The sequence below is a fragment of the Mirounga angustirostris genome, unplaced genomic scaffold, assembly GCF_029215605.1.
Source record: "Mirounga angustirostris isolate CCGP_5_RB_7025 unplaced genomic scaffold, mMirAng1.0.hap1 SCAF_5, whole genome shotgun sequence".
Taxonomy (NCBI): Eukaryota; Metazoa; Chordata; class Mammalia; order Carnivora; family Phocidae; genus Mirounga; species Mirounga angustirostris.
Genome location: NW_026991713.1, coordinates 111,244,092 through 111,270,030, shown reverse-complemented (window position 1 = coordinate 111,270,030; position 25,939 = coordinate 111,244,092). Strand labels below are relative to the sequence as shown.

At 43.5% G+C, this 25,939-nt stretch overlaps 1 protein-coding gene across 4 annotated transcripts; it reads left to right on the top strand.

Moving 5' to 3' along the window:
• The first annotated feature begins 521 nt into the window (after positions 1-521).
• Positions 522-25,128, top strand: MAP3K8 (mitogen-activated protein kinase kinase kinase 8). Of its 4 annotated transcripts, none has more exons than XM_045874241.3 (9): positions 522-865; positions 4,576-4,788; positions 6,534-6,892; positions 13,060-13,227; positions 15,453-15,714; positions 17,155-17,261; positions 22,172-22,324; positions 22,953-23,199; positions 24,144-25,128. In XM_045874241.3, the coding sequence occupies exons 3-9, from the start codon at positions 6,557-6,559 to the stop codon at positions 24,272-24,274; spliced, it is 1,404 nt and encodes a 467-aa protein (XP_045730197.1). In that variant the 5' UTR covers positions 522-865; positions 4,576-4,788; positions 6,534-6,556; the 3' UTR covers positions 24,275-25,128. The 4 variants fall into 4 exon arrangements, with proteins under 4 accessions (XP_045730197.1, XP_045730194.1, XP_045730196.1 ...); XM_045874238.3 differs by lacking the exon at positions 522-865 and adding an exon at positions 1,902-2,265; XM_045874240.3 differs by lacking the exon at positions 522-865 and adding an exon at positions 2,310-2,642.
• Positions 25,129-25,939: the final 811 nt, after the last annotated feature.

Below are 25,939 nucleotides of genomic sequence, written 5' to 3'. Positions count from 1 at the left end.
CCCTCTCTGTAGGAAGTAAGGCTAATACTTAGTTCCCAGAAGATGAGGTGTGGTTTTAATGAGCTCATTCAACGGGGTGGAAGCGGGAGTGGTTCCATGTTTCTATTTTTAAAATACTTATAAAGATCATCCCTTGTTGCTCAAAGACAACAGAGGAAGGAGAGAAGTCTCTCACGTTACCATTAGAGATAACAAGGGCGACAACCTGGTTCCCAGAAAAAAAGCTACAGCCCTTTAGACTTCAGTTTTCTGCACACGTTGCCTCTCCCCAGTCAGAGCGGCAAAGGCAAAGTTGGTCCCTCCCTCCACGACCAGAAAAGCCCCGGCGCCCAGAAGGGCTTCTCCTCCGGCCGCTGGGGACCCCTTCACCGCCCGAGACCACCTGGACGGTTCCAGGGGTTGGCACGCATCCCGCGTTATTCATGTCACTGCATTCCGGGAACTAAAATAATGGGGGGGGGGGGTAGGGATTTAGTGCGGACATAGTCCGTCAGCCCTGGCTGTTTATTTGCTGGTTCGGCTCACTTTTACTGATGGGCTCAGCTACTTGTCAATCACTTTTTCAGCCTCATCCCTGCCTGACCGGAAGCACAAAGAAATGATAGGAGTTAAGGTCCTACGAAGGCCTTGCTTCTCACCTACGCTAGCCTAGGTCCGTCAGCAGTTTTCAATAGGACTCCTCTGGATCGGAACAGCAACTCACTTTCCACAGAAGAAACGTGGAAAGCTCTAGAGCGGGTCCGACGCCGTTTTGAAAGCGCGGGGGTAGAATGAGAGTGGGTACTGGAAAAGACCGGGCGTGGACTCAGAGTCGTGGGGCTTTTGAATGTGGGCTCTCTGCCTGGGACGCCCAACATCCTGGTCGGTAAGACCCAGAGAATATCCACCTTACATTCTCTCTCTTTCTCCGGGCCGTCTTGCAAAATGTCTGGTTTATGGTGGGTGCTTGATACTAGGGAAGTACTGAGAGGCGAGGGGGTAGTGAGTTGCGACTCAGGTATTGGGAATGCCCTGCAGAGTGGATTTCGTGGACAGAGGCGCTATTTGCCCTAGAACTCGCTTCCCGCTTCACTTGGAGGAAACAATTTCCACTCTGCAAGGAAGAGTACTATGAGCACACTTTGATCTTCCCAAGCTGTACAGAAAACCCCAGACTCGCAGCCGGGGTTAGGAGGGGGCGATCAGTACAGGTACATTTCGTAATGGGACGGCGCCGCCAAACAACCCGTTCCAAGAAAGGCTGCAGAGAACGAAACCAGGTTTTGCTGGCGGAGGACACCGGCCCCTCTCCAGGTGCTACACCACCAGGCTCTGGCCCACCTTGCGGCAACCTCTGCCAAATCTTTATACGGGGGGCCGTGCGTGCGGACCACGGATCCTGGCACTCACCGTGCGTGGCCGTGAACCGAAACCTGGCAGGGCGAACGGCGCTACCCGCCGTCGGGTGCACGGACCCGGTTCTGAGAGAAGGCCGGAAGCCCCTGCGCCTCGGTCCTCCGGAGCGTGCGGGTGGGCGCAGGAAAGGGCCAGGGCCGCGCGCCCTCCCCGCCGCGGCCCAGGTCACCGGAGTAGCGCGGAGGGCGCCAGCACATTAGGGACACGATCTTCTTTCCGGGACTAGGAAGGGGTGCAGAGGCGCGGTCGCGGGGCGCCTTACACCACCAGGCTGTCGGGTCCCCAGGTCCGAGGGAAAATCCCTAGGTGTCCCAGGCCCTGGACTGGAGCCGCGGCTGCCGTCCCGGGGCCCCTCGGGTGGCGTGGCGAGTAGCCACTCCAGCCCTCGGCCGGCGCCCCTCCCAGCGCCGCGCTCCGCTCCTCCCTCGTCCAGCCTTCCGCTCCGCCCGGGCGCCCCGAGGACAAACAGCGGGGGGGGGGGGGGGGGGACGGGACGACGGAATTTCCCAGAGAGGGGGCTCCGGCTTCCCCGCAACGCGGCAGCCTGTTTCTGTTTACGGAGTGAAAGGGGAAATGGAAAAGGCGGGGAGGCGGCGGCTGGCGTCCGCTGCGCCGCCCCTCGGCCGGCTCAGACGCCGTGAGTCAGGGGCGGACAAGGGCGGCCCGGGAGGACAGCCTGGGCTGGAGGTCCCGCGCTCACTGGTGCGCTCGGCTCGGGACGACGCGCCACGCTCCGGGATCGGTCGCCCTGGCTCCAGCTGCCGCTGCCGCCGGACCTCGCCGTCCGCGCGCGCTCGACTCCGGGGGGGTGGGCCACCGGAGGCGCACCGAGCCGTCCGGGGGCCGCGGCTGCAGCGCTCCGCCCGCCAGGTAACCCTCCGTTCGGCGACTTCTGGGTGTCTTTGTGGTGGCAGCCCTCCAGGGAGCCCCGACGGCCGAGCGCGGGTGCCCCAGGCCGAGGGGCGAGCTCCCGGGCTCCCGGAGGTGGGGGCGTACCCGCCGGTACGCGCTACTGCGCTTCCGCGGTTCTCTCCCGTCGCGGCTGCCGCGGGCACAGCTGGAAAGCACCTTGCGCAAGGGTCTCACGGGGTGCAGACTCCGACTCCTCCCCCTTCCTCCTCCTTCCCGGATCCCTAACGCGCGAGCAGTGCGGGTCTGGGCAGTGCGCGGGGACACAGAGACCCTCTGTCACCGCGCCTCCCGCCGAATACACCGCCCGGCCTGCTGCACTCTCCCCGCCGACGCCGGTGAGTGCGCCTCGGAGGCTGGGGACCCGGCTGCCGCCCGCCCAAATCGTGGGGGCTCTTTATAGTTTACAAGCCCTTGGTAGGCTTCCCCGGCTTTAAAGAATAGGAGGAGGGGAGTGGGGGCGGCGGTTGACGGAGCAGAGAACTTTTTGAATAGCTGAAACTTAATTTCATGCTTATGTAACCCGGATGCTATTCTGTGACTAAAGGGTCGTTATAGAAGAACGTGAGTGCTGGGCTTTCGGTCTAAGAAGAAATGTTGAGGGGAGGGTCGTAATGTGATATCAGGACTCCAAAATTCTTTTAGTTCTGGGCGGAGAACGACGATTAGAAAGAAGAACGGCGTGCACAGAGATTGCCCCAAAAGTTAATAAGGAAGGCCAGGAGCTGCCTTTAAGAGAAACGGCTATTTCACTTTTGGAAAGACATTTTGGCACGGAATAAAGAACTCCTACTAAAAACAGGGAAAGAAACACGACTACAGTTGCATTAGGTATCTGTGGCCTGTGTCTCATGTATTTGCCAAGTAGAATATAATCTGAATCCAGCAGACGCCCCCAACTCTCTGATGGATTGAGGTTTGTATGCAGTACTTGCGACGGCTGGCCCTTAAGGCCTTTTTCTTACAAGGAAAATTGGATAGTTGAGGTGTCTAGAGGTTCTGAAGCAGAGTGGCTGTGCTCCTATATAGCTAGAATGTGTAATTCTGGGGCTTTTGGAGAAAAAATATAATAAGAGATATGCCCTGAGGGGCAACGTACTATTTTGGCAGTAAAATCTTTTAAATGGGAAGTAACCAAAGGTATAATTATCCTTTGTTAGGCAGAGGTTTATATCTATAATCTTGGCCTTTTTTCGTTCACACTTGCTAGGAATTTCTCCACTTTTGTTTATGTAAATGGAAGTAGCCAAGAGTGTAACAATGAATAAGAATAGGATTTCCTCTTGGTGTTATTGCTGATTTCTGAAATAACTCGAAGCAAATCATTTTGACAATATCTGCCCATTTCTCCATTTCTAAGATGGTTGTAGTTGTCTACTCCATTGTCAAGTGGGGATTTTAGGAGGATTTTTATAGTAAACTACGTGGGGAAGAGTCTTTATTGGTAAAGTAGAATACCTTCACAATCCAGTTTTTCTAGATGGCTACTGATCTGTATAACTCGGAAATCACTAGCATGCTGTCTGCTTAATGAAGACCTGAAAGTGCTGAGGCTTTTTGCAGGGGCATTTAGCAGGCTGACTGGTCATCAGGGTTGCTGGGGTATACTGATTTGCGTGACAGGAGCCCTGCTGTTGCTAAGGAATTACCCCTGGCATCAGTGTCTTACACTGCCCTCCCTCCCCTCTCCCCTCTCCCCTCTCCCCTCTCCTCCACCCTTCCTCCCTTCCTCCGCCTCTCCCTCAGCACATAACTTAGGGGTGTGTGTGTTCAGACCTCTTAGGCTTCACACATAAATGCTCCAGACTTTCTGCAGAACTTGAAAATCAAAACCTGTCTTTACTCACTGGATCAGCTGACTGACTTGTAAACTGTGTGGACTTTTTTTCTTTCTTTCTTGAGTCATGTTACTCCTGGGAACTTTATTTTCTCTCCAGCCAGCCATTAGCTAAGTCCTGGAGCCTTGGAACTTTTCAGCCACTGGGGTCCTCCATCTGGCTGGTTTTGTTTTAACTTCCTTTTCTCAGTAAATTCTACAAGCAGAAACTGCAACTGAATGAAATGGCCCATTGAAATCAGAGTCGAATGTTCCTCCGTGAACCTAAGCAATTCCTTTCCTAACTCAAGACTCCAGGAGCCTGAATCAGTCTTCCTCAAAGACACAGGAGATCTGTGAGGGGAGCTTCCTTCGCTCTCTAGATGTGACCGTGGCTAACAGCTATCAAAGCATTTCAGAGGTTTTTGCTTTTTTGTCTTTGTCTCTTGTTCTAGATACAGCATTTAAAACCTTACTGTGAAGAAACCCAGGGAACAGGTAGCCGCATCCCATTTGCAGATAAGAAAGGAGGCCTAAGCAGTATCTGCAAAGCCGGGACTTCTCTGTGTTGTGCACATACCAGCAACTGCAGAAGGCAGAGCTCTTTGACTCTGCACCAAACACCTTACACACCTGAACTTCTTTAAACCTCACAACCGCCCTATGAGGTAGGTGCTGTTATGCCTCCATTTCACAGACAGGGGAAGTAGAGGTGCAGAGTGGGTAAGGTGCCTGCCTAGGAACGTGTAGGCTGTGAAGAAAGGGCTGGGAGTCCAGCCCAAGCAGCCTGAGTCCAGGTGGAATATCAGACTGCAGGGTGCGAGATAGCATGCTTTCTGCAGAGAATGCTTGCACATCAGAAAATGGTCATCAAGTAAGTGAATAGCGTCCCTGGATTGCCTTGGTCTTTTCTCAAATGAAATTGGCTCAGAGACCAAAAGTGGAGTGGTAGTCACGAGAGCTATAGGTGCTCCCCCCAACCCCCCAGGTGGAACATTTCCTGGAGCTTTGTACTTGAGCTCCTCAGATGGAGGCCTGTGGCTTTTAGCACTGAGTATTGAATGTGTTAAAGGTTTGTGCTTTCAGGAACCAGAAGCATCTTTCAGAGAGGCTTTCAGGAGCACAATAGTTTAAGTAGATGTTCATGCCTCTAAATTCTCTTAGATGTCTTAAATCCTTTGATCTTTAATCCTCTGGAATGGAATTGTTCTAAAATCCTGAGCAACAGCATCATTTTTTTTTTTTTAATCCTGGGTTTACCTTCTTTTTCTCATTTACAGATCCCAAGATGTAGCACCTGATTTTCATACAAGAACTAAAATACAGTATTGGCTAATGTAGTTAGCTTAGCTGGCCTTACCTGTGTCTTGCTTAGGATAGATTCGGCTGTCCTGGCCTCTTTGTAATACCACAGCTTCTAGAGGGTGATTGATCTAAATATTACATTAACTTTCTTGGGTCATTGAGATACATGCTTTGTACAATTAAAGAATTCTGGTCTCAAGAGGAGACAGCTGATTCACAGCTAAAAGAATGTTCCCCTTTCTCATAGGTCGCTGGCAGGAGGATTTGAGGCTTGTGGTCCCCAGTCTAAATGAGCTGTTTATTTGCATCGGAATTATTCCTGAAACTTGATCTATCATCATCAGTTTGCTTAGATTCTAATCCATTTTACAGGCTTTTGGCTCCACGGCCTGAATTTTATTTGCCAAGTTGGCTCCTGAATTTGATAAGATAGTTCTTTTTCTTTCTTTAAGAAAAAAAAAAAAAGGTTTTTTTTAAGATTTTGTTTATTTATTTCAGAGAAAGCATGAGTGGTGGGGAGGGGCAGAGGCAGAGGGAGAAGCAGACTCCCCACTGAACAGGGAGCCTGATGTGGGACTGGATCCCAGGACCCTGGGATCATGACCTGAGCTGAAGGCAGCTGCTTACCTGACTGAGCCACCCAGGTGCTCCAATAAGATAGTTCTTTTTCTTTAAAGTCACCAGGGCATGGAAGCCACAGAGGTCTGTATGGGGAGGGTTGCTCTCTTGGAGGAACAGTAGGGTTGGAAGCTGTCAAGGGCCAGGAGCCTCAGCTCCTCAGATTTCTGAGCCGCGCTTATTCGTGTTTATGTTTAGTGAAATTTTCAGTGGCTGTAACTCATGCCACCAGCTCAGTGAGTGAGTGAGTAAGGAGTAAGCTCTCTGGATCTCAAGTTTCCCTTCTGCAAAGTGAACGGCCGGACTTAAAGGTTATCTAAGGTCCCTTTCTTCACCATCTGTCAACTTGAATTTACATACACTGTTGACACAGAGCCCTCATTTTATAAACCGAGGCATATGGAAGCTGTTCCCAATCCTTTGATGTCATTTTCCCATTGATCTTAAAGGCAAATACAAATATGGTAACTGTTTGTCTTTTCTTTTGCAGACTCTCTAGAAAGCATAACAGTGATGGAGTACATGAGCACTGGAAGTGACAATAAAGAAGAGATCGATTTATTAATTAAACACTTGAATGTGTCCGATGTAATAGACATTATGGAAAATCTTTACACAAGTGAAGAGCCAGCAGTTTATGAACCCAGTCTCATGACCATGTGTCAAGATAGTAATCAAAATGAGGAGCGTTCAGAATCTCTGCTGCTCAGTGGCCAAGAGGTGCCTTGGCTGTCATCGGTCAGTTATGGAACTGTGGAGGATTTGCTTGCCTTTGCAAACCACATATCCAACACTGCAAAGCGTTTTTATGGACACCGACCTCAGGAATCTGGGATTTTATTAAATATGGTATGTTTTTTTCCTGATCAGTTGAGTGCTGTGTGTTCAGCTTTACTCTTGCAGCTTCGTGTAAGGCAGAGGGGCAGCTAAACTTGGTTTAGACTGGCTATCATGTACGACTTTTAAAAACATAGTATCTGTAAGAATCATCTCCATGTTAAAGATGCAAAAAAGGTCTTCATTCAAAGTTCCATTTAATCTTTTCCATGTGTCAGTGACAGTCGTACAAATAGGTCATTAAGAAGAATGTCTTTTAACTTAACAATTCATTAGAAAGCTCATTCATCAGGTAGGCAGAAGAAGACTTAATGAGAATTCTTCATCTGAGGGGAATCAATACTTTATCTTTAATTAATATTTTTGAAAACTGGATTTTTTTGCTCCTCTCTTGTCACATCTTGGAATGTCACAATATTAATACTGGTTAACTTCAGTTCTTGCAGAAATATAGTTTGCAGGCAGGCAATAAGTAGCAATGCACAGATTCACTCTCTTTAGTGAACTGGCAAAGTATGAATGACAAATGAGATATTTCCTTAGTCAGACCAAGTATGCAAATAATCCAAAATACTGTGACAACACGTTGTCACAATAGTTGATCAGATGATGTGTTTGGGTGTGCCTGGGATTCTGGCAGTCTTAGTGTGTCAGAGGTGAATGTAGGTGTTGGCTAGGGGTCATCTAATCTTTTAAAAAGGACATTTTACAAAGGAGTAGGTAGTAACTTGCAAAATGTGCATATTGACGGAAGTGACTCCTTTTCCTTTGGTGCTAGTTGTGTGTGGCAAAATGGCTAATGTAGGGGGAGGGCCAGTGTTGAATGACTGGAGTCTGGACAGAGTACTTAACTTTTTTTTTTTTAAGTAGTACATTCATTCAATTGAAAACAACACAGTAATTTAGGTCAGCTATGTAGTAAATTGTTTTGTTAGAAACCAGTTGTGTTTAGCTCCAGCTCAGTTTGGAGCAAGATTACTTTTTGCATAGTTGCATGACTTGCTTTGGTCTGGATATACCAAACTGTGTTTAATAGTTGACTAAGTACTTTACCTTGAGAATATTATTTCTTCTTATACATGGAAGTAATATCGAACTAGGAGCACTACCTAATTTTCTTAACATTAGGACTACCTAATTTTCTTAACATTGTCATAAACAAAATATTTTTGCTTATAAATATGTAGAAACTTGCATTCATTTCTCCTGGCCCATCAGACTGAAGAGAGGTAGGCCATAGAACTTTATTGGGAATGTACAGAAGAGAGTTCAGGAAAATTATAAGGAATACAAAGAAATAGCTTCCTAAAGGTTTTGGAGTGGGAAAAAAAAAAAAAAAGCCAATGCAGAAAAGGAGAGAAACAAAGACATTACAAGGAAGTGCAAATTTTATCAGCAAAGGCTAGGAGTAAAATGTTGTCAGTCCCCGCTGTGGAGTCTATGCTCAATAAGTGAACAAATGCGTATTCAGGAGAAAATTTAAGAATAAGACATATCATAAAAGCAGAGATCTTTAAAACTTTAAAAAGATTTTTAATTTAAAAATGATCAAGAATATAAAGCAAGAAGATTTAAAACCAGAGTGGAATAACAGGAGAACCTCAAAATCTGCAGGAATGCAGACCATGCCTCACTGGGAAAATCATCCCAGTGGTCAATGACTCTCGGGGCTGTAGTGGACTTTTCTGTCACTAAGTTAAGAATCGTATTCATCCTATGACTGCTAGTAACCAATGCCAGGTCCGTGCTTTATAAATAATGGCATAGGAATCATGACTTGCCATGCTTGATCTTTGGCAGTTTGAGACAAGATGATGAAGGAGGCACGGTTTGCTTTTGGCTCCCACTCATCCTTATATGGTGCTCTCCTTGGAACCATCCTGTGTTTGAGATCTTTGACTTCTTGAGGCCCTCCCCCTAAGACCCTATCAAAACTTTTCCATTCTGGGCTTCACTTGCTTTAATAAATGATCACTCATTATCTAACAGACAGACAGGCTGGTTCCAAGGTAAATTTCATCTATAAAGTGTATCTGCATATAGACCAAATGCCTTCATTCAAGTATTCATCCATTCACTTGCTAGACATAGGTCAGCTATCGACAATGTATCAAGTACTTTTCCAGGTGCTACAGATCCAGTATGGAAGAGTCTGGGTTCTCTGGTAGCTTACTGCCTGGTGAAGGCCCGAGGTAAGTAGAACAGGTGATTATAATGCCGTGTGCTTCTTCCCGATACAACTACACCCTGATTGCTGTGGGGATGCTCAGGCAGGACACCTCACGTGGCCACAAGGGAAGAGAGACTGCCAGAGATGCTTCTAAAAGGAACTGATGCCTAAACTGTTGAGTTGGAATCCGCCAGATAAAGGGGATGGAGAGTAGAGAGTGTTCCAGATGAGAATAGCATGTCCAAAGGCCCAGGGGCATAGAGACATGGTGTGTTCCTGGCAGCCAACAACCATAAAGCCCATGGAGTTAATTAGACAGGGTGGAGGATCAGGAATTACAAAAATATCCTGCAACAGAGGCACGTAAACTGTTGGTCTGCGCGTGTATGCAAATGTGTGCTCTTTTTCTAAAAATATTTGATAAAGATTCTACCGACATCCAGCAGGACCTGGGGAAGAAACTTTAGGAGACCAACCTAGGCGTTGCTTGGTATGAGAGTGCTATGAGTTATTTACACTCTAGACCAATTCATAACCTGAGTGGGGAATGAATAACTGAAAATGGGTTGCAAAGACTGAACTCATTGGTGATTAGATGGGGAGCCGAAGGGCCCCAAAGCGTTCGCTCATAGATACGGGTGTGAGATGTGGGAATGCTGTTCCTCAGGGGTTAGTCATGGAGTCCTGGCTTCTCAGGGTTGGAAAAACCTTAAAGATACTTGAGTCAAGCCCTCTGTCTGATGCTTACATCACTCTGGTCATCATATCCAGTAATTGTTGGAACATTTTGGTCTGTGCCTGAAAATCTCCTTTGACAAAGTTTATCACAGACTGGGGCATTTAATTTCATATTTAGCCAATTCTGATTGTAGGAAAGTCCTCCCTCGTAATGCATTAAAGTCCGTCTCTGACTCTCCTTAGCCCTAGTCCTACTTTTTGGCCATAAAAAAGGTATAGATGTCGAGTAGTGTGAGGATGAAGGCCCATGAATTACAGTGCCTGGGTATGTATTTCAGCTCTGAGATGGATTAGCTGTGTGACTTTGGGCTAGTAACCCCTCCACGGCTCAGTTTACTCATCTGTAAAATGGGTCACATCATAGCACTCACTCTGTGGGGCTGTTGTGTGGGACAAATAAGGAATGCACAGGACCTGTTTACACAGAGTGAGTGTTGAAAGAGTGCAAGCCCTTGTGGTAGTTGCTGTTGCAAATAATTGTTACTCTCTTTCTTTAGGACAGTCTTTCCAATACTTTAAAACTTGCATGTTCCCCACATCTTCTCGCTTTTGTCACAAACACTTCTCATTGTGTCTGCTACTTGTCACTTACTGGAGGGTTACTTTCATCCTCAACCTGGGCTGCACCCTCAGAACTCAAGCCCGGGTCAGTGCCTGCCTTACAGCCCTGAACTTGAACATGGCAGTCCATTGAGTAGGAAAGAGCCACCTTTGCCTTTGTTCTAGATAATATGCCTCTAGATAATAGCCCAAGGTTGTATTTGTGTCCTAGCAGCCATATCCTACAGGTTCTTTATGGAATTTATTCCTATTAAAGTACTTAAGAATTTTTCTCAAGGCCTGCTGCTGGGCCCAGCATTGTTTAGTGTCACTAGTCTGGAGAAGGAACTCAAAAGCATGCTTATAATGTCTGCACTTGATGGTGGCTTTGGTTAAGCTGAAGAATTGGCAGACATGAGCAGCATAGAGTTCCATAGGATTATTTGGTAGGGTCCCTAAAAAAAGGAGAAGGGGGGAAAAAAAAACCATTGCAAACCCAAAGAGGGAAGGTCTAGGGCCAGGAGAAGAACCGGGGACTTTGCAGAAGTGCTGACTAGTCTGTGCTCGCCTATCACACTGAATGTGTCAGGGCCTATCATCAAAGGAGAACCTGCCTTTGGAGGCATGTCCCCGGAACATGGGAGCTTGTAAAACAGGGATGAAGGAACGTGCAGTATTCTATCTAAAGAGGCGAAGGCTGAGGTGCTCAGTGACTCATAAATGTAGGCTTTTAGTAACTGGCTTTTGATCCTGGCTGAGCTTTAATTCCTGTCTTCTGGAAGATAGAAGGCACACAGGAGCTCTGGCTTTGGGGTCAGACAGACCTGAGTTCCAATCCTGACTTTGTCATGGCCTAATGAGTTACTTAACCTCTTGAAACCAGTTTCCTCATCTGTAAAGTGGAGATAAAAATAGTACTTACCTCCCAGGATGGCTGGGAGATCTAGATGAGAGCTGAGCACAGTGCCCTCCTTATAATTAGCACTCATTGCATGGCTGCAATGAGTCTTCTTCATCCCTTGGGTCAAACTGGGCTATCACAGATTGAGCTGGACAAGAGTAAAACTTGCACGAATGAAACCCTGAGTGGATAGCTGGAGCCGAAAGTGAAACAGGAAACGTAAATACTTAATAACAAGAACGAGGCAATGAGCAAGTACGGTTGAGTGCCGTGGGTATGGTTCTGTCTACATGTGGCAAGGGACTGCATTTATCATGTCCTTAGCATGTTGTAAAAAGAGGACTTCAGTAACTTGAGGTGACACACTTCTTGAAAGGAGGTCATATTTCAAACAAGGCAAGACCCTGGGCTGTGGTGCTTCTTCATTTTCCTGCTAGGGCTCCACTCGGGGGCTGGCTCAGGGGAGTGCTCAGGAAATACTTCATTTTAAATGTAGTGACTTCACATCTCGAAGGATTGGAGTCATCCTCTTCATTCCCTGACTAAGAGCACATGCATCCATTTGTGGGGTACAGCTAAGATGAGTGGTAATGGAGTCTGAATGAATAACCCTGGGATTATTACAACTATTCTCTTGGCAGTGGCCTGCTGAGGGGCCCGCGCATCTGCCGATGAATCAGGTGTTCATTCTTTTCCCATGTGGTCCGCATTCCCCTTCAGCCTCTTCTGCACTTGAAATAACTTAATGTCATTTGGATAGTTTCACACTTCCTGAATTCATAATCTGAAGTCGTGAAGTTGCTAATTACACAGAGGCAAACCTTGTATTTTTGAGACCCTGTTCCCCTCAAGAGAACATGGTAAACATATTGTAGGCATGTGCTCCAGGTCATAACTCAAAATAACATATCTTATTAATTTATTTTCATATTTATCATTATAATTCTTCCTCCTTTTATTTATTTATTTATTTATTTATTTTTACTCTTAAAATTGAGATATACTTTATATGCAGTGAAATACACAGACCTTAAATGTCTGGTTTGTTGAGATTTGACGAAAGCATCCACACTGCTCCCAGGATATATGTCTTTTAATTTTTGAGTCAACTGGTTTTGAAAACACTTGTTCCCAGTGTTGGCCTGTTCAGGAGCTCTCGGAGGTTAAGGGTCATCTCTCTCGTTCACAGCTGCCCTCCTCGGCACCAAACACAGTGCCTGGTGCTTTTTATGCACTCAGTAAATACTAAGTGAGCAAGTAGATGAGAAGTAATTCTGTCCCTTGTTGATTTATGCAGCACTGTCAACTCATAGCTCTGGCATAACACCTTATTTTCCAGAATCCTCTACCATCATCAGTTTATTTCCATGCTCTCTCTCCGTATGCGTCATGTGTGAGTAATAGCTATGCGGACTAACAGGTTAGCACATTATAATTGGAAACGAGTCAACTTGCAGGCACAGTTTATATTTATGCAATCTTTATTTTCAGCCTTTTGGTCACAATAGTCGTGTTCCCTTAGATAAATAATTTTTAAAATGTTGACAATTAATTACTCACCAGGAGGTGGAATACGATCAGGTCTGACCAGGGACATGTTTCTGTTACATGCTTTCTCTGGCTTGCTGAAGCTCTAAGTATAGTCTCCCTACACTGTTAGGATTACGTAACAGTGACATTAATTTCAAACACTGCGTAGGAATGCAGTTTAAAGTAACCAGTTTCTAAAGGTGTGTCTTTTTGATCTAAAGTAGCCAGTTTCTAAAGGGTGTGTCTTAGAAAAGGAGTCTGCTGGAATTCTCACCCTCCTGCCTGTTTGTTTTGTTGTAGGTAATCACTCCCCAGAATGGACGCTATCAAATAGACTCTGATGTTCTCCTCATCCCTTGGAAGCTGACTTATAGGAATATTGGCTCTGATTTCATACCTCGGGGGGCCTTTGGAAAAGTGTACTTAGCACAAGATATAAAGACTAAGAAAAGAATGGCGTGTAAATTGGTATGTACTTTATAACCAGATATCCTGTGCCGTATGTATGTTTAGCATTGTGGCTCTTGTTTGCTTGCATTACTCAAAGGTTGTTGCCATTTGATTGGATCTTATGTAAGGGTGCCCTGTCCGAAAACATCCTTCTTCTTCTTCTTTTTTTTTTTTTTGGACTTGCTTGCTCCCTGGGGTTCAGTCCCTAAGTCTGTTTAAGTGCATAGTTTGTTTTAATCTAGTTTGCATTGATAAAAAAGAAAACACTGCTGGCTTCTATAGCAGGACCTTGGATAACGTCATCCCTCTGCGGTAGGGTGGAGTGGAGGGGAGCTCTCCTGCAGGAGCAAATCTGTGTGCTGCTCCTTTAATCCCACCCACAGGGAAGGGAACCAGGCAGGGAAGCCAAGCTGGGAAAGCCACAAGGCTTCTCAAGACTGTAGATTAAAGGATTGAATATAAATAGACCAATTATTGCAAAGACCCTGTCTCTTCTTAAGTAGCCATTGCTGAGGCATCCCTGCTTTGGAAGACTGCCGAAGCTGGACACGTACACACCCTGTGACCCAGCAATTCTACTCCTATAGGCACACACCCAAGAGGCATGTGCACTTGCTCACCAAAAGCTATGCACTAGACTGTTCATCATAGCACTCTTTGTAATAGTCCCAAACTGGAAATTCTCCAGATGTCACAGTGTGGTATATTTACACAGTGGGATACTGTACAGTGAAGAGAGCAAATGGTTTACAACTGTAATAATGTGGATGAATCTCATCACCATATGTTAAGCCCAAACAGCCAGATACCAAGTAAGAGCTACTCTATGATATTCCACTTCTATACAGGCCAAAAATAGGCTAAACAAATCCGTGCTGTTGGAAGTCAGGATAGTGGGTGCCCTTGAGGGGCAGTGACTGGCAGAGGTCAGGAAAGGGTTTCTGGGGGGCTGGTAGAGTTCTGTTTCTTGATCTACATGGTGGTGACATGGGTGTGTTCAGTTGAAAATTCCTTGAGTTTGATACATAACCAGTTTTATGCATTTTGGTATGTCTGTTTCACTTTAAAAGTTTTTAAGAGTGCTCAAAAACTAATGATGTACTGTATGGTGATGAAGATAACATAATAAAATAAAAAAGTGATCCATATCCATAAAAAAAAATAAAGTTTTTAAGAGTTCAATAAAATAAACTCCTTTTTGATTTGCCGAATCTGGCCATAGTCTATCTTATTGTAATTAAAAAAAAAAAAAGACCAACAGTATATTGGCCTCATTTGTTCCTTCATAAAGATTTGCTAGAGTATCTGTTATCAAAAGAAAAGGAGATATTATAATAAGCCATTTGAGGCTTGCATTTAGAAGAGACACGTTCCAATTCTTTTAAGAGACTCTAGTGACATTTTAGAAAGGTCTTAGAACCAAAATGTCCTATTTTACAGTTTCATCACAAAAGGCATGAAAAAATAGCTTTGCAGGTTTGTTTTCCCTAGAGTACTTACATTTAATTTTTAAGCTGTATTTTTTTCTTAAAAGGAAAACCACGTAAGATGATTAACAACACTTAGAAGATTCAAAAGAATGTAGGTTGAAGAATGAGATCTCTTTCCTTGAGGCAACTACTGTGAATGAGTTCTTATACATCTTTCCAGAAAATTTCTATGGACATGTGTCATGTATAGCTTAAGAGATTTTTACAAATGGGAGCATAATACATGTACTTGCGCATCTTGCTTTCTTCATCCGACACTGTATTTTGGAGACATTACGTATCTATCTGCACTGAAAGATCTACTTTTTTCTTTATTAATGACTTTTGATTTTCCTTAGAATAGATTTTAAATGCATTGCCAGAGCATGAACTGTGGGTCCAAAGACATTATATTATTTCATAACAAGTGGAAATATTGAAAAGACAACCTAAAATCTAGGTGCCATAGAAAGTACATGCAAGATAGATGGGAAATTATCTCTCTTTTGATTCAATTGTAAATAATTCTTTGGTTGGATTGCTACATTCTAAATGAAAATAATATTTTACATTTTGTTCTTATTTTCTTATTTTGAACTGTTTACCTAAAGCTGACGTCATGTAAAAGCAGGTTTGAACATTATTTTAACTTGGCAGTATAACTTCATGCAGATCATGATCTCCTTGAAGGCATTTATCTGCCCTCTGGATTGTGAGTTGACCTATCTTGTATATATTTTTGTCTAGAATCTTACTGGTATTTTTGTGTTCTAGATCCCAGTAGATCAATTTAAGCCATCTGATGTGGAAATCCAGGCCTGCTTCCGGCACGAGAACATCGCTGAGTTATATGGTGCGGTGCTCTGGGGTGAAACTGTGCACCTCTTTATGGAAGCAGGCGAGGGAGGGTCTGTTCTTGAGAAACTGGAGAGCTGTGGACCAATGAGAGAATTTGAAATTATTTGGGTGACAAAGCATGTTCTCAAAGGACTCGATTTTCTACACTCAAAGAAAGTAATTCATCATGATATTAAACGTGAGTTACATTTGGATGTGTAACCTCTTTGGCTGAGAGATGAGTTGGACAGGAGGCAGATGGGCTCCTCTCTTCAGTCTAAAGATCCTCGGTGGTGGGGAGGAGAGTTGCCCTCGAGGGCTTTTCACCTTCCTCCCCTGTGCTCCTGCAACATGTTTTAGCACCAAATGGGATCACTAAAGCTTTCAAAGTCATGAGGAAGGATGATTATCCAATTGTGGAAGATTATGGCCACACGTCTATTAAGTACTGGCTATGCCCTTGTTCATAAGGCTTTAAAAAATAGTAATGTACTTTAAACACACACAGAGTTACATAGTTCTTGAGAAACAAATAGCTTTTTAATTCTGAACACCATTTTGGTAATAATTCATTAAACAAGCCTTCACTGACTGCTTTCTAGGAGTAAGAGATGGTGGGAAATGCACAACAAAGACCCACTATCAACCCTTAATATTTAATGCTACATTGAACTAACAAAACCTTTACTTTAAAAAAAATGGGTATTTTATTTTTTCATTTTAGGAAAGTGGCATGATAATAATATGCTTATATCTTAGGATTTGAAAGTCCAGCTCTCGAGCATTATTTTATTTTTCCAGCTTTATTGAAATATAACTGGCATAACATTGTGTAAGCCTAAGGTATATGATGGAATGATTTGCTATATGTATATATTGCAAAAAGATTACCCCATTAGGCTTAGTTAACACATCCATCACCTCACATAGTTAAAACCGTGTGTGTGTGGTGAGAACTTTTAAAATCTACTCTCTCAGCTACTTTCAAATATATAATACAGCATTATTAACTATAGTCACCATGCTGTGTATTACATCCCCCAAAACTTGTTCATCTTATCACTGGCAGTTTGTACGCTTTGACTGCCTTCACCCATTTCCCCCACCCCCGTACCCCTGGCAACTGCGATCTGTTCTCTCTTTCTATGAGTTCATTTGTTTTAGATTGCACGGACTAGTGAGATTCGTACAGTATTCATCTTTGTCTGACTTATCTCAGTGATTTCACTTAGATCTTCAAGGTTTCATCCATGTTGTTGCAAAAGGCAGAATTCTATCCTTTTTTGTGGCTGAATAATATTCTATTATATATGCATATACACACACGTCATATTTTCTTTATCCACTCATCCATCGTGGACCCTTAGGTTGCTTCCATGACTTGGCCATTGTATCTTGAGCGTTGTTAGTGTGTTCAACCATTTACTCCCACATTGGCTGCACTCTTGGCACATATGAAATGATTTTCACTTGAATTCTCACCTGGATTTATCCTCCTCTTTTGAATATAATATAGTCATCTCAGTAGGGAGCACATTTCAGTCTATTCTGATTTGGGACTCATCGTTTCAGATGATGTTTTTATTTTATTTATGGGTATACAGACAATTTTATACTAAAAAATGTCCTCTTTTTTTAGCTAGCAACATTGTCTTCATGTCTACAAAAGCTGTTTTGGTGGATTTTGGCCTAAGTGTTCAAATGACTGAAGATATCTATTTTCCTAAGGACCTTCGTGGAACAGAGGTAATTCTATTCCCACAGGAAAAGTCAATACCTTTTTAAGAGTAAAATTTAAAAATGTTCTGGTGTTATTGCAGAAAGGACAAAAAAGGGGAGGAAAAACATTGCATCAAATGTTATTATCATTGAAACATATTTAATGAGCAGTTGCTCTGTGCCAAGTACTAATTTTAGCATTTTATTTATTTATTTATTTATTTATTTATTTTAAAGATTTTATTTATTTATTTGACAGAGAGAGGCAGCAAGAGAGGGAACACAAGCAGGGGGAGTGGGAGAGGGAGAAGCAGGCTTCCTGCTGAGCAGGGAGCCTGATGCGGGGCTCGATCTCAGGACCCTGGGATCATGACCTGAGCTGAAGGCAGACGCTTAACGACTGAGCCACCCAGGTGCCCCTAATTTTAGCATTTTAAATTAATTATATTATTTAATCCTTGTTACAATGCTATTATTAGTAAATACTGTTATTGTAGGCAAATACTATTATTTACAATAAGGGAATAAGCTTGAAGAAGTTAAAATAAATTGCCCAAAGTTACTCAGCTAGTGACAGATCTGGGACTTAAACCAATTTTTTTTGGAGTCTAAATTCTAACTACTATGTAACTTTTTAATATAACTAATGTATATATTCTTAGTATAACATATATATATATATATATATATATTCTTGGTATAACTAAGTATTATTGTTTCGGTTCAATTATAGTCATAATTGTCATAGTCATTAATAATATATATTGAGGAACAACAATATTTTAGGCTTATCTTTAATTCTAGAGAGCCTATAATAAACATCAATATAGCACAAATAAATTGTATTTAGAGATATAAACTAGCTCTAATACTTATTTCATTTGTGAAGCAAAAGCAAAACTAAACCACAAACTTTTCTGAATGTAAGTGAGGTTGTGAGGAATGCATTCATGGGTTTTCAAATAATATATTTAATTTAACATATACATGATTGGGCTGAAGAGTGGATTCATGTGGAAGCATCTATTGAGCATCGTTATGCGTCAGGCTGTTGTAGGTATCAGGAGCACTGGCCAGGGGTCAACAAGGACTGTGGACTTGGTGGTACTGCAGCAACCCCCACTCTTCGCTGAGAGGACCTATTTTAAATTTACCTGAATTATTAAAAGAGCAACAGTTTAGTTCATAGTAGATTATGATGGGCGTGGGGTTGGATGAAACTGGGAAGGTAAATGGGAGTGGAAGCTGCCTCCCTGGCCCATGCTTAACTATCAGACCCTCCCAGCCCCATGCCCTCTCTCTGCTCTAAGTGCCCGCAGCAAATGGAGAGAGGGCACTTGGCTGCGCATTTGCCTTAAGATTACTAGGTCAGGGGTCGGCTCGGCTCATGACCTCAGGGTCCTGGGATCGGGTCCCAAGTTGGGCTCTGCGCTCAGTGAGGAGTCTGCTTGTCCCCCTCTGCCCCTCTGCCCTCTCAATTAAATAAATAAAATCTTCTAAAAAAAAAAAAAAAAAAGATTACCAGGTCAGTCTTAGTGTTCAACCAAATGACAGCCCTTAGTCTAGCTCGTAGATATATTGCACTGAACCCAATTGCAGTGCAAAAACAAGCAAACAAATAATCATCGTCTGAAACCAAGATTGTATTAGTTTTTCCTTAATTCTCTCAAAGCAACAACTCTCCTGGGAAGCAGAAGAAATTGCTGGTATTACTGAAGTTATTCTGTAAAAAAACTTGAGGAAGGATCCTTGATAGTTGTCTTTGAGCAGAATGATATTTAGAAGAGAAAACTGTAGACTTCTTTAAAAGAATGTTTTAGTCCCCAGATCTTAAGAATACTTCACCGAAGCACAAAATCTAATAAGACTTAATGCTTATGACATGTTTTTTTTGGAGAATGTTTCAGCATATTTTGGCATTAGTCAGAAGTTCAGATATGTGACATTCTACCCTTTTTCCTGGAGCCAGTTTGAGAAACAAACTATTTATGGTATTAAAGATAGAAAATACCTTTCTCTTCCCGGCAGTGTGATCAGATTGAACATTTTGCAATGGCTGGACAAAGAAATGTCTTCCCTGGGATTCTCTAACAGAAAGAGAGTGTGTGCTTGAACATGAGATAATAACATAGTGTTTACTCTAAATAGTATTTTGGATTGAGTTATTTTCAGCAAATGTAAATTGCTTTTTACAAAGCACTAAACTGACTTTGATGTTGAGAGTTATAAACTTCCTTCAAATCAGCCTGCATTTACTATCTGTATGGTGCTCACCAGTCAAAGTTTGATAATGGTGTGAAATCACCATTGAAAGCTTTCAGCGAGCTTATTTTAACTCTTCCTAGTTAAAGAGCCAATAACATGTTGTTAGTCAAAATCAACCATGTAGACTTACTTTCCTTTGGAACTTGATCACTTGACTGCTGAATAGCTGTAGATGATTGCTGATCCCTGCAGTGTAGCTGGTCTGTGTTTGATCTCTCCCAGCATTCATATTCAGAACATTATACTGTAACCATAAAATATAAGCACAGGGTTAATCTGGCATATATTTAACTTACTGTTTTTTAATTACATCGTACAGAGAAAAATAATGAATGTAAATAGCTAATTAGAATTACCTTTTTTTTTTAAGAGAGGGAGGGAGTGGGGATAGAGGGGGAGATGGAGAGGGAGAGAGAGAGAATCTTAAGTAGGCTCCATACCCAGCACAGAGCTTAACGTGGGGCTTGATCTCACGACCCTGAGATCATGACCTGAGCTGAAATCAAGAGTCGGTTGCTTAATCAACTGAGCCACCTAGAATTACTTTTATAGCGTGATTCTTTTTTAAAAGTTCTTATTTTCTTCTGAGTCTGTATTTGGGCTTACTTGATGTAAGTTAACGTGTCATCATCACCTCACGCGTGCGCTCGCGCACACACACACGTGACACATTTCTAATAAATGTGTTGAGAGGTGAAGGCCTCGACCCCCGGACATATAGGTTCCCTTGCTCCAGTGCCCATGCCTGAGGCTGTGCAGGTCTCAGAGAGCCTTCATGGTTCCCACCGGGTCTGTTTCATGCTTGCAGTCAGCCAGCCTGAAGAGTTCTCGAACACCATGCCCCGTTGCTCTGGCTCAGGTATGGGCTGCGGAAGCAGGAGCTCTGAGCCATGGAACACTGGGGGATCTGCCTGGGGGGGGGAGCAGCTACGTCACCAGGTGGAGAGAATGCTGCATCCCCAAATGTGACATCCCCGGGGGCCTCCAGAGCCCTGTATACAGAGCCGCTGTGGGTTACCCCAACAGTAAATACTTTGCCTGATCTTTGCTTAGGAGGGCAAACAAGGGGAGAGGAGATAGACATCCTCTATGGACAGATAATCCTTCCCACTGCATGTGTTTAACTTTGTAATTATATTTAGTAAGAAAGTCTGTGGGGATCCAAATGCTCTGCCTTCACTTCAGGAAATGTTTGAGAACAAGGAGCTCAGTTTAGCCTGTTCGTTGAGACAGACAGACAGAATGAGCAAGGGAACAAAAGCAAGCCAGCCAGGAAGTGTGTTGTAGGATAGTGTTGAATATGGTTGGGATGGGGAAACTGGGAAATTTTCCCAGTTTTTGTAAGCCAGTTTTTTTTTTTTTTTTTAACTTACTGTCTCTGAAATATATTCCAGGAACACTTACCCCTTTCTCCATATTCAGATGATGGGCAGCATAAACATTTCTTTTTTTTTTTTTTTTTTAATTTTATTTATTTATTTGAGAGAGAGAGAATGAGAGAGAGCACATGAGAGGGGGGAGGGTCAGAGGGAGAAGCAGACTCCCTGCCGAGCAGGGAGCCTGATGCGGGACTCGATCCAGGGACTCCAGGATCATGACCTGAGCCGAAGGCAGTCGCTTAACCAACTGAGCCACCCAGGTGCCCAGCATAAACATTTCTTAATGTTAAATATTGATAATTAAGATTTTAACTACGGTATCTGTATCAGCCATAAATACAGATCATTGGTCACCAGCATTTGCTTGCTTTTTCTTTCTTTTTTAAATTTATAAGCAGAGACTTCTTAGAAGAACTGTTTCTGAAACTAGCCCTGCTTTTCCAGCCTGAAACCAATTTTAAAATGGCATGCATTTAATACTTAGTCACAGGGCTACGTGGTGGTAGAAATAAGAAGTAGTTTGTATAAATGACCAATTAGGACCACTTTTACAACATTACACTCAAAGTGCTTCTCTTCCATGTGATTGGTGTTAATACCCAATGGATCTCTGCCACCTTTTATCACGGCAGATAAGTAGAGGTTTGGCAATTTAATGACAAACGTGAAGACATGTATTTGTAGTATCCATTTAAATATTGAAAGGAATTTTTTTTTTTAAGATTTTATTTATTTATTTTTGTGCTCGTGCGTGAGAGAGCATGCGTGTGTGGGCGCATGAGTGGGGGGGAGGGGCAGAGGGAGAAGCACGCTCCCCAGTGAGCAGGGAGCCCGATACAGAACTTGATCTCAGAACCCTGGGATCATGACCTGAGCTGAAGGCAGACACTTAACTGACTGAGCCACCCAGGCCCCCAGAACTGGTGTTTTAATAGAGAAGTTAAGCCTCGGTCAGTGCCTTCCAGAACCTTGATGAGTGGGTGTCCCAGATGGGTTCTTGGCTGCAGGCCCATGGCTGCCAGGTCTACCTGTGTGTTCAGTATGTGGAAAAAGAGTGTTCTTCATTAGGCTGCAGGGACACCTCAGGCCAAAGCTGCCTGACCCCCCTCCACCCCCAAGGGTGTCCCTCTCCCTAGCTTCAGGGAGCACAGCCGTGACATGCTCTTCTGGAGGGCTGAAACGTGCAGTAAATATGGTAAAGGTGGATGAGCCAGCTTCCAGAAATGGATGAGGGAAATGGACACCCCAGGAAATGGGGGAGAGTCAGACTGATGTTTTCTCCTTCTGTTTTAGATTTACATGAGCCCAGAGGTGATCCTATGCAGAGGCCATTCAACCAAAGCAGATATCTACAGCCTGGGAGCCACACTCATCCATATGCAGACGGGCACCCCGCCTTGGGTGAAGCGCTACCCTCGCTCAGCCTATCCCTCCTACCTGTACATAGTAAGTGGGGGTCAGCCAGGGCTGAGGGTGCAGGGGAGGTCCACCTGCTCAGGAGAGCTGCTGTCCCTCTTGTAACACACCCGAGTGGGATGATGTGAACTAGTAACTCAGGAGGCGAAGCTGAAAGTTCTTCCTACATGGAGGAAAGTCCCATTCCCGCAAAGAAGGCATTGCTATTGCAGTGGGAATTGGCTGAAATGTGCGTGGGGCATAAATTATATGCTGTTCTGTTATTCATGACTCATAAAATGCCACTTAGGAGAGTCTGAGTAGCGTAGATCTCTGAGCCAAAGAAACTGTGTATATGTGCTTTGAACACTCGTAGAAGAGAGATGAGATTATAGATCCCCAAGCCAGCATGCCACTTCCATTTTACCACTGAGAGATCACAGAGCGGATCCTTCCCCTTTACAGCACAGTGACCCTTGAACTTCATGCACCCAAAGGATGGGTTTAACTCGGGGTGATTACAGAATTAAAGGGAAACTCGTGTAAGGGCATGACTGTATTCGCTGCAGGGCATGTAGTGGGAAACAAATAACTTTCCAGGTCTTGTTCACTAGAACACTTGAACTGTTGAGGGTGTCTTTTCATACCGTTGGTGCTAAGAGAGCTGGTGTGTTGCTAGATCCACAAGCAGGCGCCTCCGTTGGAAGATATTTCGGATGATTGCAGCCCTGGCATGAGATTGCTGATAGAAGCCGCCTTGGAGAGGAACCCCAATCACCGCCCGAGGGCAGCAGACCTACTCAAACACGACGCCCTGAACCCCCCCAGAGAGGATCAGCCACGCTGTCAGAGTCTGGACTCTGCCCTCTTTGAGCGGAAGAGGCTGCTGAGTAGGAAGGAGTTGGAGCTTCCTGAGAACATTGCGGGTATGGACACCTGCTGTGTGCCGTGCCCCTTGCTTCCCTTCTTTCTCTGTCTACCTCAGACTGCCGACGTTGTTCACGAAAGCAGTGGAAAGAAAATGCAGTGACTTCTTGAGTGCCATAAGTTGTCTAAGAAGTCTCAGCAAGAATGTTATTTAGCAAAAGCATTAAAAAAAAATTGGCTAAATGACCAGCAAATCCTAACATGTTTCAGCACAAATGTAGGTAACAACAGTCCTTGAGAATCGCCTCTGACTTGCTTTTTTGCACTAGGGAGTATCATTTGCCTTTAAAAACAAATCAAGCCTGGCAGTCTTGCTTGTTGGTTCTGAACAGGGTTCTATTTCATGCAATTACGGTAAGCCACGCCAGTCCTTGGTTGGAGACATCAGGGCACTGCTCCTGTATAGATAAAATATTGAGTTTGAAGTCAACTTGCATTTTTGTCTTCCTCTGCTTAAAATCTCCTTGCCAGCTATGAATCTTTCCCACTTAGCAAAGTCAGTACACATTCCAGGAACATTAAATATGCACGGAGAGGGTTTCTATTTTTATTACTGAAATCTGTGGCATTCTTAATCCATTTAGGTCCAAACCCAGATGTCAAGCCTGGAATGTTTATTTGCATTTCATCCTCTTCTTGTCTGACTTTTCTGTATTTAAAGAGAGCCATCTGGGGTGTTGGAAAACATGCCAGAATTTCTAGCTAATTTCTTGTCCTCATTGACTCTTTTTCGAAACCTTTCGTCTATGTCATATTACATAAACTAGCCCACAGTCTGTAACTCTAAGTCTGTAGGTTTTTAATTAAACGATAGCTTGAATGCTGTTTGATTAGGGCCAAGTGTTCGTTGTTGTTTTTTTTTTCCCCAGAAAAAAACAAGTATTTATTGTTGAGCATGTCACCTGGTCATTAATTTTAGTTTTTTCAATGTTTCCCTTTCCAGATTCATCATGCACAGGAAGCACTGAGGAATCTGAGATGCTAAAGAGGCAGCGTTCTCTCTACATAGACCTTGGGGCCCTGGCTGGCTATTTCAACCTTGTACGGGGTCCACCAACACTAGAATATGGCTGATCGGTGGCATCATTTGCTCTAAATAATTAAGACTCATCACTGGGCTCCTGGAAGCTGGTTCTGCTGACTCCACACCGGGGCTCTGTATAGGGAATCGGCCTCTGTATAGGGAAGCGGATATGGGCTCCCTGTGACTCATGAATGTGACTCCACGTGGCTCCCATGGGTTTGATTCGTGAAGCTGCCTTGGTAGCCCCCAGTCTAAAGGTTCTCATGTCTCAGGTGGTGTAACTCAAAGGAAATTGAGAGTTCGTAGAAGGATCATTTCTGGTGACTGATTCCATTCACTGTGCACTTTGCTCAAAATGTTAAAAATACCGAGGATATCACGAGGATAATGTCTTAGCCTGAAATTACTATTCTTGGTTCTAATTTAAGGATGAGAACTTCATTTAACTCAGAATAATTGTTTTGTATATATTGGTGTATATTATATGATAACTCCTTGAGCCTTTGTAGGTAGGTTCTAGTATAAATTAAAGTCATTGTATTTTGGGTGAATAGAACAACTTGAATATTATAGCAATAAGCTGGACTAGTGTCTTAAAAATGGCTGATTATTTAGGAGCCATCTGACAGCAGACCACTAATGACAGGTTCTGTTATGTTCCTATGGAAACATTTTGTACTGTATATGCTATGCTTAAAACATTTAAAACATGATGTTTTGAATGTGGATAAAACTGTGTAAACCACATAATTTCTGTACATCCCAAAGGATGAGAATGTGACCTTTAAGAAAAATGGAAACATTTCTAAATTCTTAATGATGCTACTTTTGTAACTCTTCTGACTCTACTTTCTTCTAAGCATTTGTGTATTAAAATAGCATACTGTGTATGTTTTATATCAAATGCGTCCATGAATCTTTCTTACCTATACATATATTTTTACCATTGTTAATATGTGAGTATTCCCACTTAAAGTATGTTTTTACATCATGCAAATGAAACCAACACTTTTATCCAGTATAATTGATCAAATCAACCAAATAAACTCAGTATTTTACCTTAATTCTTGGAAAGAGTGTGATTCTCAACTGGGACTGGGGGTGGGTTATGGGGTTTGGGATATAGGTTGGAGGAGAACGTGTATCCTGAGGAAGCAAAGAACACCTGAGAGGTTTGCAAATTATTTATAAGCCCCTCTTCTATTGTTGCAGCCTTAAGCCATTGTTGTCTGGATTACGCCATGTCCCTCCCGTGCATGGGGCAGAAAAAGAATCGTCAGTCACTGGTTCAGGCTAAGTGTGGTTCTGTTTTGCATCTTGTTTTTATACATTTATACTACCTTTGAATACATGCTTGTCGGTGCTGTGTCTGTTGTTTGTCAAGTTAATAACTAATTTGTCTTGGGGGCGCCTGGGTGGTTCAGTTGGTTAAGCGTCAGGACAGTGGTTTATAGCTCAGGTCCTGATCTCATGGGTTGTGAAATGGAGCCCCGCATCGGGCTCCACACTCAGCGTGGAGCCTCGTTAAGATTCTCTCTCTCCCTCTCCCTCTGACCGCCACCCTGGCTGTTTGTGCACTCTCTCTCTCAAAAAACAAAATGAAATGAAATAAATAAAATAACTAACTTGCCTTGTATAAGGTAAATTTTAATCCTGAACACAAATTCTGATGAAAATTGTTGGATGGGAGTTGGATTCACTCATTCTCTGAGCAA

What these genes read in the sequence shown, in the direction of transcription:
- MAP3K8 (XM_045874241.3), top strand. Translation starts at nt 6,557, where the DNA reads ATGGAGTACATGAGCACTGGAAGTGACAATAAAGAAGAGATCGATTTA. An exon ending in CTGGGATTTTATTAAATATG is followed by an intron (nt 6,893 to 13,059) that starts GTATGTTTTTTT and finishes GTTTTGTTGTAG; the next exon opens with GTAATCACTCCCCAGAATGG. An exon ending in AGGACCTTCGTGGAACAGAG is followed by an intron (nt 17,262 to 22,171) that starts GTAATTCTATTC and finishes CTTCTGTTTTAG; the next exon opens with ATTTACATGAGCCCAGAGGT.